Raw genomic sequence first — 14,661 nt, 5'->3', positions numbered from 1 at the left:
GGCAGTTGGTTTTGTGAGAGGGAATCACTAATATTCATTTTGTCTGCCGTACAAGACACGTCTGCAGCCTCGCCCCGATTGCGGATGTTAGGACACTTTTCTGATTCTCGCGGTGTCGTTCACACGGACCCGGTCGGGGGATCGCACTAGGAGACATCCAAGAGCCTGTTCCCCTCTGTTGACTGCGGTGATGGGGGCCTATAATTACCAGCTTAGGCAGCTTATTTGCAGAGATGTAACCGGTGCTACCCAGCAGCTGAATTATTTCCCTGGAGGAAGCAGAGAAATAGACTTACAGCGTCCGCTGTCACAGCCTCTCTTCCTTCTGTGACTCCTGGAGCAAGCCTCATTTGTTCTGCCAGAGCAGCAACATCTTCTGTTCGCTGGCCAGGCCCAGCTACCTGCGCCTGCCGCAGCACAGCCTCTAATTTCATTTAATTTCATGTATTTATTCGGCACTAATTAAAATCCCCTGTCCTGAGCTCTGGGCAAATGTACAAATTGGACATAGGGGGAGAAAAAAGTTATACATTGAACACATCGGGCCCTGATCCAAAAGTCCCAGACTCCCCAAAGTAATGTATTCATCCCTCCCAGCTCCTCAAGGGATAGATGCAATGAATCTCAGCACTCGGCAAATCCAGGCTCCTGCAGGCAAGGTCAAGGAGTCCAGCTCCAAAGTCAAGCGTCCCTTGTGTTTAAGGGGGTTTACAGCCCCTTCCGGTCTAAGATAGGACTAAGCGGATCTCAGCTGATGCCACACCACAGGAGAAAGAAGTCTGAACTATGCAAGGCTCAACCCAGATAAGCCAAATCACATTGGTTTCTTCTGCAGAGAAATGCCAAGCCTCACTAATTAAGGTCCTAACTAGCAGTAATGTCATGCCCCATGCTTCCCACCTTCACCACGAATCCTTGAATGCAGACAGTCAAGCGGTTTCTTAAAACACTACAATTGCCCTTTGAATGTCACCATTAATTTCAAGTCAAAGCCCGTCTTTCTCGGACTAATCGCTCCGCTAGACCTCTTCCGTGTCCGACACCACCGGGATGTGACCGAAAGCAGAAAGTCCCTTTGCTGTGTTAGGACCAAGCCATGGCAGGAACGGGTATTCGTTTCCCCTTGGAGCTTCTGCGACATTTCAGGCGCCGTCCTACGATCTGCATGGTCTCATGCTCAATCTCATGCTTTCTGCTTGCTCACATCCCCGTTAATACTTCAACTGGCAAAGTCGTTTCTCAGCCAGACACGACCCTGTACAGCAGGCAGGCTGGCACAATTCTGACTCATTTTATTAGGAGTTATCCTAATGAGTGGCAGTAACTTGTCCCCTTGAAACACTGAGTCATAGTCTACAGTTTCCTGCTTCCTGACCCTAATGACAACATTTGATCCTAAGTCCTATTCAACCCCTCCTAGTGCCTCTGTTAAATGAGGATGATGCTAAGGTGTTTGGGTTTTCTTTATTAAGTGGGTGCACACGGCCTGACCGAGCACTCACCGCTCCAACTGCAATCACGGCACCCTGCAGATGCATTGAGAAACACTGGGCCATTGAAGATGCCAGGCTGAGGAAGGATGTCCCAGCAGCTGAGATATTCGAAGATGGAGATTCAAGACGTCCTGTGTGGGTCTGGGAAAAATCACTTCATTTCCCTCAGTCCCCCATCTATGGAGCAACCCTGATTCCCAAGAATGGTGCAAAGCTAAAATTGCAAGATACTCAGATACTAAGCAGTGGGAAGCACCTTGGACAGACTCACAGTTATGACCAGGCCCTTTGGTGTATCCTCACATGCTCCAAACCTGCCGATAAATTCCTGAACCAGGACTTTTACCACCGTACCGACTTCCTTTTTGTATAAAGAGCTCAACCCCATGCAACACAATATACTACTGCTTTTCTTTTTCAGGTTCTTTTTAGGGTCCACTGGCAATGCAGACAGGCTGGGGTGGTGTGGGTGCTAAGGTATACGGTTGACGGTCCAGGGGTGGCAAATTTGATGCCGGAGCAGAAGCGCTCATGGTGTAGCCATGTCTGAATCCAATGAATGAGCAAATTCTGCTAAATACCCTATCACAAGGACAAGGACACAAGGAAGAGCGGGCAGTCTAGTAGTAGGTACGACTGAAGATGTCCATGGGGTGGAAGTGATATTTTCCAAGCGGCACGGGCTTTGCAAGTTTTACTGCTCTGCGCTAGAGCTTTCTGCCAATGAGCTCTGTGAAACCCAAGATCCACGTGGATGCTGACACCTGAGACACTAAACTTTAAGGTACCAGAGCTCTCAAGGGAGTCTCAATCAATCCTGGATACCAAGATGAATTTATAATCCCACCCCACTGGAATTTGGGTCATCCATACGGGACATGGGTCCTGCTCATTCAGTCTTGAGCTATTCAGCTCCGTTAATACAAAATCTTCTGAATGTCTGTTCATCCAGAGGGCCCGGCGGGATGCTGGCACGGGGCGTATCCTGGCTGCCACGCTGCTGGTTAATCAGTGATCGTATCCATTGCAAGGCAAAGCAGCGGCCCCCGTTGCAAAAGTTTTCATAGCAGGAAATAGGTCTACTGATCTGTTCCATAATACACACTTTGGGTACTATCTGCTAGCCAAAATGACCCACCCTTCTGGGTCAAGGCAATGAGATGCCTACTCACCAAACACTGACAGGTGCATTCAAGACGGCTCCCGATCAGGTATAAAAATGACTGCATAAGCAAAAGCGCACAGCCCCTGCCCTCACTAGCGCCTACGCAGTTTGATACCCCGTGTGTACCCGAGATCAACCATTTGGTGAAAGCCTCTCTCTCTGTCAGGTCAGCGTCCCACTAACACAGCATCAGTCGCTCCGCTCCAAGCAGTGGCCTCCGTCGTGCCGCGCAGCTACGCCAGGGCCTCCTGTGCTTCCACACCTGCACAAATGCCAGAAGAGGCAAACATTTTTCATTTTAGCTCCCGATGGATCCTGCAGTCTCTCTGGCAGACTGAACAAAGGAAGGCATCCTGTCGTGATGCTTTCTGGCTGCTTTTCCACAGCAGCAGCTCTTCTTGCTAAGAAAGGACAGCCTTCTTATCAAGGTGTCTCGCGTCCATGCTCCCAGCAGGCCCTTGCCCCCAGACCTGACCTCCCCTGCAGCGTCCTTCTGGGAGAAGTCAGTTGTCTCCCTCCAGGTTTCCCTGCCCCTCTCTGTGCACCCGTTTGCCTGGGTACTGTCCTCCTGTTTTGTCCAAGCTGTTTCACTTCAGTGTGCAGCTCTGCCAGATTTCTCGCACGGCATCTCAGCTGTGCCCTGTTCAGACTTTCATTTTCTTTGCTTGACTATAATATAATTTGTGCAGTGTCTTTCATAGCAAACTTCCTTCTCTGATCCGGTAGATAATGAAATAATCCAAGGCAGCGAGTCCCAAGACCTGCTTTAAACAACTGGTCAGAGTCCACTACTAAGTCTTGCACCTGCTCCACAAAACCCTGTCGACCTTTCCCTAGGTTATGGCTCCCTGAACCAAGTGCACCAGCAGGCAAAGACTGTCAGTTCAAATGGTTGCTTTAATGCATCTTTTAATTTATCACTCTCGCATTTCCCCTCAAATTACTCCACTACATGCATCCCTTGCTCACCCTTTGAATTAGGAAATTTCGGTTGTGTCCCTCATTAAACCAATTTATTCTGAAGAAGCTCATTCAAGTTGTTCTGCCCAATCCATTCACCAATTTTATAACACCACCAGAAGAACAATGCCCCAATCTGCCTAGCCTTTGTTCTGGTATTTGGAGTAATCTTCTCCTTGGCTGACTTGTCATGGCTGCATCTTGATCTGTAATGTGTATCTGTAATAAAAGCAATATCTCATTACGCGACACCCATCTGTAAGGCACGGGCGCCAATTTCTTTCCCATTATGCTGAGGCTTCAGATTTTCTGGTAGTACAAATACCGCCTGGGTTCATAAACGCAGCCTGTCTGCAAGGAATGCTGCACAGCAAAGTTAAATCTGAAGTCTAATAATGGAAAAAAAAGAATTGCAAAGAAAGACAATAAGAGCTCCACATCGTGTTATTACAGAGGCGGCCTCTTCATAGTCAAGACTACAATCAGGATCCTTTATCAAGCTTTAGCCCTTATATTAGCTCTTCCTCTTATGGCTTTGGCTTGAAAGACTTGCTTGGTCTGGCAAATCCCAAGTGTATTCTTCAAGACAAAAGGGAATGTTTTACAAAGAACAGAGAATATTGAAAATATCCCCCAAATCATGAGATTTTATACACGCACGCACACACACATCTAATCAATCTCATGCTGTATGATATCTCGATATACATACATACACATATATGTATGTATATTGAGATAGCGATCTCATAATATATGATATCTCAATATACATATATATACATTGAGATATACATATGTCTAATCAATCTCAAGACATATGTTATGTGTGTAGATGTGTGTGCATGTGTGTATATAAAATCTCATGAACCCCCGTCCCATATATATGTGTGTGTGTGTGTGTGTGTGTGTGTGTGTATATATAGATATAGATATAGATATATAGAGTGTGTGTGTGTGTACACACACACACTAGCCAATTGCCCATCAAGAATGACAGGGGTGGGGGGAGAAGCACGCGGGGACAGAGCCCCGTTCCCCCCCCATACGGGCCCACTGCCCCCTTCCCTCCTGCTGCTTAGGGTCCAGGCCTGCTCCCCGCCACAGCATATAGGTGTTTGGGGAGTTATTTATCTTTTATCACCTTCAGATCTTCAGCCTTCATCATCCTATTTCCATGCTCTTCCCAAGAACCATAATGGGCAGAAACTTGCCTTTATTTAAAACAAATAAAGCTGAAATAATTGCACAATCACATGACCTCTGAAGTTGAGGCACTCAGGGAAAAAAAAAAACAGTGCTGCAGGACTTATGGCTACATCTCCAAATCATATAAACTCCCGTAAGAAGTTTATAGTGTATTTAAACAAAAGGAACCAGAGGGTCAGGATTAAGGTCACGCTGTACTCCAATGCACATTTTTTAGAAGTGTGTATATGACAAGGGCAGGGTTAGTTTTGTGACAGCTTGATCTTTTAATACCCTTACTTTTACATTCTTGGGTTATTAAAAACAAAGTACGTGGCAGACAGATCTACTACTGCCACTAAGCAAGCTTTGTTTCTGGGGTTTTGACTTGGCATGCATCAGTTCCTATGAAGATAGCAAACTCCCCTGGTAGATCCTCCTACAAACTGCACCAGCGCTCGGAGGATTCGCTGGAAAGAGTAACTGAAATCTCCGACCCCACATCCTCCCAATTCCCGGGTTGAGAAGAGATTCCTCCATTCTTTTTTAAGTTTCAGTCTGTGTCCGCTTTCTCAAACCAAGCATCCTCCTCAGCCCCAAATCCTGCATGCTCTAAAAAACCATTTCTATAATGCTCAATGGCAAAACAGAGTACGTATAAAGAACGGCAGTGTCTAGGCTGATGAGCTGCCACAGCCTCTAACTGGTGAAATAAAGGCTGAAATGCCGATCTTTGTAATACAACTGCCCCGTGCCAGACCCACGGGGGGGGGGGATTAGGGCAGGGGAGGACCCCAGGCAGGGAAGGAGCCCGGGGAAAAGTGGCCCAGGGAAAAGCTGAGCGCGGGTGGGGGGGAAAGCGGCCCCTTGCTCACCCCATGGCCGGCACCCTGCACTGCAGCCGCTCGCAGCCCACATGGGGCTGCCTGCGCCTGCTCCAGACAACCCCGCACGGGCTGCGAGCGCCTGCAGCAGGGAGCACCGGCCATGTGGTAGGCAAGGGGCCGCTTTCCCCGTGCTCAGCACCAGCTTCTTCCCTGCCAGCGAGCAGGGGGTCAGGGCTGTGCACTGCCCCCCACCTGTACCACAGGGCTGGGGGGCACTGGGAGTAAGTGGGCAGGGAGCCAGTGGGAGCATGGGGCCTGCACCAGTGTCCCAGGGCCAATGCCGGCAGGGCCCAGAGCAGGGTGGCAGGAGCTTGGGGTCCCAGCCAGCAGGGGCTCTATGGAGCCGGGCCAGCTCCCCTCTCCCTGCTGGTGCAGCCCAGCCCGGCCCCACAGACCCCTGCCAGCCTGTGCCCTGCTTTGGGCCCACCAGTGCTGGCCCTGGGACATTGGTCCCAAGACATTGGGACACTGGTCCCAAGATGGTGACCAGGGGGCAAGGCACCTGTCAAGGGGCAGAGCTACCCATGCAGCCCTCAACAGCCTGCCAAAACTGAGTAAGCAGCCCTCCACCCAAAATAATTGCCCTACCCTGCTTGACACTAACCCACTCAATAACTACTCCGCAGCGCTGTCTAGTGATATCCCAGGGTGCACATTAGATGGAAACATCCAGGTCTTTACATTAACCCTCTGAAAACTGTTCATAAAAAACAGATTTGCCAAATACCTGCCACTGCTGCTGTTCCTTTACCTGCAGGTGGCTCTGGTGTCGCTCAGACAGCACTGCCACCGCACTGGTACTTCCAGCCCACCGTCCTACCCTCGTCTACAATGATATTGCAGCACCAGCACGACAGCATCAATACAAACCCCCGAATACACAGCAAACTCGCAGCAATGTGTTTTAGCCAGGTTTGGAGCTGGAGTACACCGTGGGAGGTCAACTCATACTGCACCAGAGCTGACAGTGCCGAAAACGAGGGGGGTCTGCTCTGGGACAATGATATTATTTAGCCTTCACACTCTTCAGGGCGTGGACCGTCCATCCTTCTGTTTGTGTAGTTCTCACTTGTACCCTAATAAATGTAATAAATACCAAAATTTGGCCAAAATGTGGGATGGGCTTGGCCAAATGGACTGTCCATCCTTCTGTTTGTGTAGTTCTCACTTGGATCCTAATAAATGTAATAAATACCAAAATTTGCATCCAAGGGAGGTGGTGCTCTCCCCTACCTTGGGGGTCTTTAAGAGAAGGCTGGATAGGCATCTGGCTGGGGTCACACGACCCCAGCACTCTTTCTTGCCCAGGCAGGAGGTCGGACTCGATGATCTGTTGAGGTCCCTTCCGACCCGAGCATCTATGAACCTATGAACCAGTAGCCAATGGCCAAGATCCTAGGGTAGACAAAACCATTAGCTGACACAGAAAATACTGGTCAACTTCTATATCAAAGGCATGAGAAGCTCTGGGTGCTTTCACTAGTTCAACTTAAGGCCTATTTTTTACGGGACAAATATCTACTAGAAAATACCTACTCAGCGCATCTACATGAGATGTTTACTGCAGAGTTGTCTAAGTAACTCTGCAGTAAGTGTCTTGGTATCTACACATGCAGTGCTATTAGGAGGGATTAAACTAATTAACTCCGCAGTAAGTTAGTACTTGTAAACACAAGCACTGTCCTGCAGCAGAGTTTTTCCTTTGCAGCAATGCACCTGTAGATGCTGATGGGGCTGGCTGCAGCACAAGGATGCCTCAACAAGGGGGATGCCTGCCAGCTAGCCCCACACCGGAGCACCCCTGTGCCCCAGCCAGACCCTCCAAAACATGATGTCGAGTCAGAGCAGTCCTGGGCTGGTGGGCTGACCCCCCACCCAGACTCCCTGCCGGCTGGGGCTGCTCTGACCCGGCTCAATGTGCTGCGGTCCAGGGCACACATTGCAACATGGCACCTGGGAGCAATAAACTCCAGTGCGATATGCGTCAGAGTTCATTGCTGCATATTAATAGCACATGTAAACGCACCCACTAATTACCAACTTGAGCTGTTTCTTTGGAGCCAAAAGAAAATGCCCTCTCTATCATAGCTAGGTAGCTATCATATATATTTTTTTTCTATCATACATATGTTTTTAGCCCTGTTGCATATATTGTTTGCCTCACCCTTCCTGTAAAGTCTGTTCCTATATTTTCATTAAGACCACCCTCACAGCATATCCCATTGTAAACACACTTAAGCTCTTACTGATGGCCGAGTTATTGGACAACGCTATTCTCTTTGAGTTGTCTTATCTGTTCATTATACAGTAAATTTAAAAAAAAAAGTTGCTCTTGTTACCCATGATTCACTCACTCCTGGCATATCTTATTTCATTGTACCAGAGGTTTTGACCTGCAACCGCAGCCTTACATTTGTTTCTTTTTTTTGCCGTGTTTGTGTTTCTACCTGTGTCTTGCTTTAGGATGCCATGTGCACAAATACAGGGGAATATCTGGGGGGGGTGGTTGTAGCCATGTTGATCTACGGATAGAGGCAGACCAGGTTGTTTGAGTAAATATGATATCTTTTATTAGAGCAACTGAATCGCTGGAAAACACATCCTTTGCAAGCTTTCGGGCCATTTCAGGGAAATATATGTGAATTATATCCGACGGGTCACAACTATGGACCTACACCAACTCGTACCAGATGAGAAGCTTATTCCGGCAAAATCTGCTCCAGGTGAGATCTAAAGGGCTGCAGGATGGGTTTTCATGGGGAACTAGGGAAGCCCCATTCCCTCGCGCGATTGTAGCCGCCGTGCAGATAATGCCAAAGTGCTTATGCACAAAGAGCGAGGAACACTACTACAGATGGAAAATCCAAATAGACAAACAACTGTAAATAATCCACTGAGTACGGTCCTGTCCTGGCAGGAAAAATGGACTAGATCAACCTACCACGACTCTTCAAACATGTCTGGGAGACAGCAGCTTTTCACTTCATTAAGCAGTCATTTTTATTGCATCCAAGACAGGTGGGGGGGCAGTAATTTTCTCTTCCTTGTAATTATATTGAAATTCTAAATCTCGCTCCATAAATTACAGCTCTTTCTTTAAGAGAGAGCGAGCGAGACGAGGCACACGAGCTGGAAACACAATTTTCTTCGAAGCCGGTAACCTGAAGGAAAGAGCTTGAGCAGCAATCCTGGTCTAATTAAAAGATTATCGTTACCTGGCTCCCACAATGAGCTGATTCCTGTTGGCATCCAGTGCAAGCTGAGAAAAGTCGTGTACACCTGGATAGGTGAAATTCGAGACCCAGGGCTTCAGATCTGCAAAGAAAATGAAAAAGCAAAAAACAATAAAGCTGCTCTGGAAGCAGTGAGTTCACCCGGACACCCACTAATGGATTTCCTACCGAGTATCTGTCAGAGGAAGGATAATTAATAATCTATTTAAAGGACTTCTATTTATTCCGAGCCCTCGCAGAAAGTGCAAAAATTGCACATAAATGTGGGGTTGTCTCAGCGGTAATGTTTGCATCCGAGATTGTCAGCATTAATTCCAGATATAACGGCAGCTGAAGCTTATTTGCCTTTAAGTCTCTGAGCCAAATTCCTAATGGCTGGTCGTAGGTACAACTTCATGAAAGCCAATGATGTGGGGCTTCCCTCATCCACTCACTCCCTCCCTCTCCTTGTTAAGTGGAAGGAGCATGGTCTGACCCAGAACAAGACAACTGGGCTACTAGATAGGACACCGGTTTGGGACTCAAGAAACCTTGAGTTTCATTCTTGCCTCCAAAATAACCAACTCACATATTTTACCTTCCATCTGGTTTTCTCAGCAGTAAAATGGGGACAGAGCTATTCTGCCCCAATGGAGGTCCTGTACAATGAGGAGGGTCCTATTAGCGCCCAAATAGACACCATTCTCCGGCGGGGTTGAATCAGGCCTAAACGAGACATTCATTTAATCTAAGAGCTCAGATTTGCCAAGCTAGACACTCTTCCTGTAATCCAGACGTGCTGGCCATGTTCCTATGGGCAAACCTCTGCAAGCAGCCAACAAGAGGAGTACAAGAGCTGACTTGGTTGAGATGTGTTGAATGATGCAAAGGGAAATGCTTTTGATGCAATAAAAAAAAAGCTTTAAAAAAATTGCAAAGCACTTCTTGAGTCCAGATCCAGGGCACTCATGAAGACAAAGCTTTTTATAAATGTTAGGGCCAAAAAAGCAACTGTAAGATTATCTACTCTGACTTCCTATATAAAACATACAGGCTGTACAACACTGCCCAATTCCACTTTCAAAGACTCCGCAATGAGAGTAAAACACATCTTCCGCAACAGCATCCAACCTTGCTTTGAAGACAACAAGGCATGGAGAACCTGCCCCGCCTCCCAAAGAACCCTTCACTTCCAGCGGTTAACTGCGTTCATGGTTAAAAATGTGTTTTATTTCTAATCTGAGTAATTCCAAGGCATAAATCAGAGCCACGTCAGCACCTCTGTATGGACGACAGACCAAAAACCCTGATCCCCTTAGAGTACTGGATGCTCAGGAAGTTAATTAGACCCCACGCAATAAGAATTACGAAAGCAAAAACTAAGATCTTCCTTCCCCCTTGCCAAAGAGCAGTTAGTCCTTGGAGCAAACCCAATAATCCTTTCTACCCATCCGTGACAATACCAGGCAGATAGGTTCAAATTAGTCCATCAGAGTGCTAAAAATCAGGTTGCTTGCCTCTACGCACTTAAGTGTGGGTTAACAGTTCTGGCAGACTGGTTTGAAAATCGTGCCCTTGACCTCTCATTCCCTCAGCGCCGCGTGCAGGATGATTATGCTTCCCTACCTCAAAGGGGTACTCGCTGTTTGCAAGGCATGCTGAGATCTGGGCATGCTTTGAAGGATGACAGAAGGGCATGGCCCCTCAATAACCATACAGCTGGCTGCTTGCTGGTTAATCCCAAACCCCTACCAGGGACCAGAAGGGATGGACAAATGCTTGGCACCTCCCAACCCATGAGGAGCCCAATCTCCCGCTGGCCGAACCCTCCCTCCCCAGACAGGTTCATTCCTCCTGCCTTCTGCGCCCTTGGAGATGCACTTGTGTCTTCCACCCCTCTCAGCTGAACCGTTCATGCCCGCCGTTTGGCAGGGATGCAAGCAATCACGGCCTCGTGCACTGACTCGGTGCTGCATTGCATCCCCTCTGATAATGGAAACGGTGCTGCATGGAGCTGACCCTCCTGCCTTAGGCCTGCCGGGAGCACCGGGGGCTTCCCAAATCTCTCCGGATTCATCTCGCACCGCAGGTGTATGCGCACGCCCTCTTCCATTTCTCCATACAGAGGTATGAAGGAAGGAATAACGGAGCCAGACTGACCTTCAAGTCTCCCCACCAACTCCACGGTCCTCTGAGACCCTTCATGATGTGCTAGCACGGTGGCGGTGCCATGGCTTTTCTTCTGGCCCTCTCCTAACTAATGGGGCTCTGTCTTCTTTTCCCGTAGCTCTTTAGCTGCAACATTTAGGTGAGGAGAGCCAGCTGACCCATGCCAAACTTTTCCAGGCTGTTCCCGCTGAGTGATGGGGGAGCTAGTACATCCCATAAAACCTTTTCCAGATCCTGCTTTGAAGCCCATAATTTCTCTTGTCTTCCTCCCCCACCACCTCCCACCTTTTGTCCTCACTATCTAACCCAGTATTACAGTGCAGCGGCAGAAGAATATTTCTTCATTTGCTGCTGTAAGCAAAAGCTGGGCATTTCAGAGAGGCAGCCATCAGCTCTTCCTTTAAATAGCAAGCTCTGACAAATTGCAGGTAAAAAAAATAAAATTGGGGGCAATAAAAAAAAAAGGCTGTGGGTGGCTCGATTCTTTGCATAGTCGGTTTAAACATCAATCAAACCCATGAAATAACAGGCACCATCCCGATTTCTATTGCTGCTGCAGGTGGCACAACTTATAAAGAAACCCTTTGCGATTATTAAATTAAAGGCTGCAAGGCATGCATCTTCATAGCAAAATTAAGCTTTTATGGGCATGTAGTTGGAGATTATTAAACCCAGCATGGGCCCCAGCTAAGAATATCTAACTGTGCAGCGTTGGAATTAATACCAAACAGCACACTCCCCTCCCTAACCTTCCTTTCTGTCGGAGTGAAAGGATGAAGGGAAATGAAAATGCAAGTGGAGAGAAAGGATGCAGATCTTTTTCATCTGGCCTGTTAAAACCCATCGTTCAGACCACAAGCATCCCCCAAGGGCGGTTCAGGGCTTTTAAAGAGGTTTTTTCCCTTGTTTAAAACAGGCTCGGTTCCACTGGGTACGTGTTGCTGGGCCGATCCCACATGAGCTGAAGTTTACACAGATGGACCCAATGAACTCCGGAGTTTGCTTGTGTTTGACCTCTCTCAGAGAACTGATTTTTTTTTTTGCAAGGCTTGCCTCTCTAATTTGGCCGGGAAGCCTCAGCGCCAGGCTATGTTTACAATTGCAAATGTATGTGTTTAAAAACACGATGAAAAATTAAAACGCTGGGTCCCCGCTTTGCTTCTCAGCAGCAGGGGATGGAAATCTAGGAACTGGATGGCTTCCGGGCCGCACGCTCGTCAAGACCTCCCTTTGTGCTTGGTGTTTCTAACAATTTCCAGAGCCTTAAAGTACCATGCTCTCTATTTCTCTTTACTCGTAGCAAACAGAACCGTTTCTAACCGGCGCCGTGTTAGCAATGGGATCCCCAGCGTCTGAGTCCACGCAGGCCCAGCCCCAGCCCGAAGCTGGTTTATGGATCTGACTGCCAAGAGCAATGGGCTTCTGGCGTGGGAGGCAGGCCGCCCCAGATCGCTGGCCAGACTGGATTTAGTTCCCTGTAATCCACTTGGGCCATTCGGTCACTTTGCATGGCTAGTGCGTATGCGGCTGCGGCGCTATCCCACCTGGAGCAAGTGGGACCAGAGGCAGAGGATTCCTGCCCTGCTGAGTCCCAGTTCTGGTCCCTGCTCAGCTACGGGCATCAGACTGCCAGGCCACAGACAATGTTAGACCCACGTCTGTGGACCACGTCCTGCCTCAGTCTAGCGCTGTCCATGGGTGCTCACACTACCCAGGTCCTCTGGGCCCATAGCGTGATCTGCCATAATCCCTACACTGCCTCCTTGGCCTCTACATAGATCCTACTGGGAGCTCTTCTTCCTACTGGGAGCTGACCAGTCAAGTCCATGTGCCCTTTTGGCTTCCCAGCCTGGACCCGCTCTCCTTTCTGGCTCTCGGTCTTTATAATCCCTGGAACGGGTAGAGCCAGAAGTGGGCAGCTGACCTGCACCTAAAAGGATCTCTGCCTTGGTTGGACCATGCAACCCCGCTTCCCTTCACCTTATGCAGGGTCTCCAAACTCCCATCGCAGCTTCATAGAAGATGCAGGCTTTGGGTTCACTAGTGCCTAGCTATCCATGGGTGCATAAAAAGAAGTGAAGAGAGATAGGTTCCTGGCAGGTGTTACATTTATTGCGCACATTCTGTGTTAAATTGTGGCATAACGCATATTCAGTCAATGCAAAACAGCAAACCATAAAATGGCAAACCGTTCAACGTGCAACTCGTCTGTGGTTGGTCTAACCTGAACAATGTGGCATGTGAAGCTTTGCTGGGAAGCCCTGCTTGCAGGGCAGCTTGGGTAGTGCCGAAGGGCTCCCCAAGCCCCAGCACCTTGAAAGCCTTGCTGGCTTTAATCTTGCTGGCAAGGTAACTTTAAAGGTCCCAGTGCACATGGGAATTTTATCCCAAATCCCCCAAAACTGCGAGTCCTGCCATGTAGGATGTGCGATTTTTTTTTGATCCAGACTAAAATTCATCAGACTGCAATCATGCAATTAAATGAATGTCTGCTGGCAGCTGTAGGGATTTGCTTGGGGTTAGACACAGTACCAGACAGGAGGTCGGCTCTGCTTCCTGCTAACACCTTGCTGCCTACAAGTTACGGAGGTGTGGCGAGAACAGTCAGCTGGAAGGGGAGAGCACACCTAATCACAGGAGCCAGTCTAAGGGCAGGGATTTCCCACCAAACCCGGGGGCTTTGGATCAGATTTATGAACCTGGTGAGAATCAAGTTCAAGCCTGTGATGTCTAAATCAGGCCAATCTCTACCACATCCACACCTTGCGTGCTACATGTAAGGAAGAAGGCGAGCAGAAGGTCTAAGGCTCTGTCTACCCATGCTTTACCTCACTTGTACCCCTGGGCAGCTTACCCCTATACTGCAGGGTAACAGTGCTGTCTGAGCTGCAGCAGATTTAATACAAGGCTCAAAGCATTAAATGTCTGGTGTCTTCCAAACAAAGCCCTACCCAGGTGCCAGGAGCCTGGCTACACAAGGGTATTCAGGAACATCTTTTCCAGAATGTCTTCAAACGTGGACATCCTTACCCCGGGATAGGAGGGGTCAAGCTAAACAGGCAAAGACGCTTACTGGAGAATCAAGTTATGTGCACTCAGCAACTTGAAGGTATACTGGCGGCTCATGTAGACAGATCCAAGCTAGCTTTAGATTAGCTAGCTCAGGTACCAATTACAAAGTCGTTACCCAAATATTTACCCGGGGTCCTGGGGAAAGGTTTGCTGCCCACACTGAATGCTCTGGGCGTATCTACACTTGCCAATTTAAGGTGCAATAGCCATTTTTAAAGTACATTAAGGGCATGCATCTATATGTGCACACCCTTAATGCGCCTTAAAAATGGCCATTTTAGGCTATCTGTGCCTAATTTTGATAATTTGCAAAAGCAGGTATCAAATTTAGGCATGAATAGATAAAGCGCCTAACTTTTGTCCCAGATCAGTCCGCTCACTGCATTAATGCGCCTTAGCGCGCGCATGTGTAGACGCACACCTAAACTGCCTTAATGCGCATTCGGCAAATGCACATTAAGTTTAGCCGTGTAAAAGCACATGTAGACATGCCTTCTGTTGCCCAGCAACAACAC

General features: G+C 48.3%; 1 protein-coding gene across 5 annotated transcripts in view; it reads right to left on the bottom strand.

Moving 5' to 3' along the window:
• SEMA5B (semaphorin 5B) overlaps positions 1 to 14,661 on the bottom strand; it is a 336,437-nt gene that overhangs the window by 143,363 nt on the left and 178,413 nt on the right. For all 5 annotated transcript variants that reach the window (XM_059727480.1, XM_019480389.2, XM_019480390.2 and 2 more), the window contains exon 4: positions 8,909 to 9,008. In XM_059727480.1, the coding sequence (XP_059583463.1) occupies positions 8,909 to 9,008 (100 nt within the window). The remainder of the gene's footprint in view (positions 1 to 8,908; positions 9,009 to 14,661) is intronic.

This window comes from Alligator mississippiensis, chromosome 4 (genome assembly GCF_030867095.1).
Source record: "Alligator mississippiensis isolate rAllMis1 chromosome 4, rAllMis1, whole genome shotgun sequence".
NCBI classification, from domain to species: Eukaryota; Metazoa; Chordata; order Crocodylia; family Alligatoridae; genus Alligator; species Alligator mississippiensis.
The sequence above is the reverse complement of the archived record's forward strand: the minus strand, read 5'-3'. Positions and strand labels throughout refer to the sequence as shown.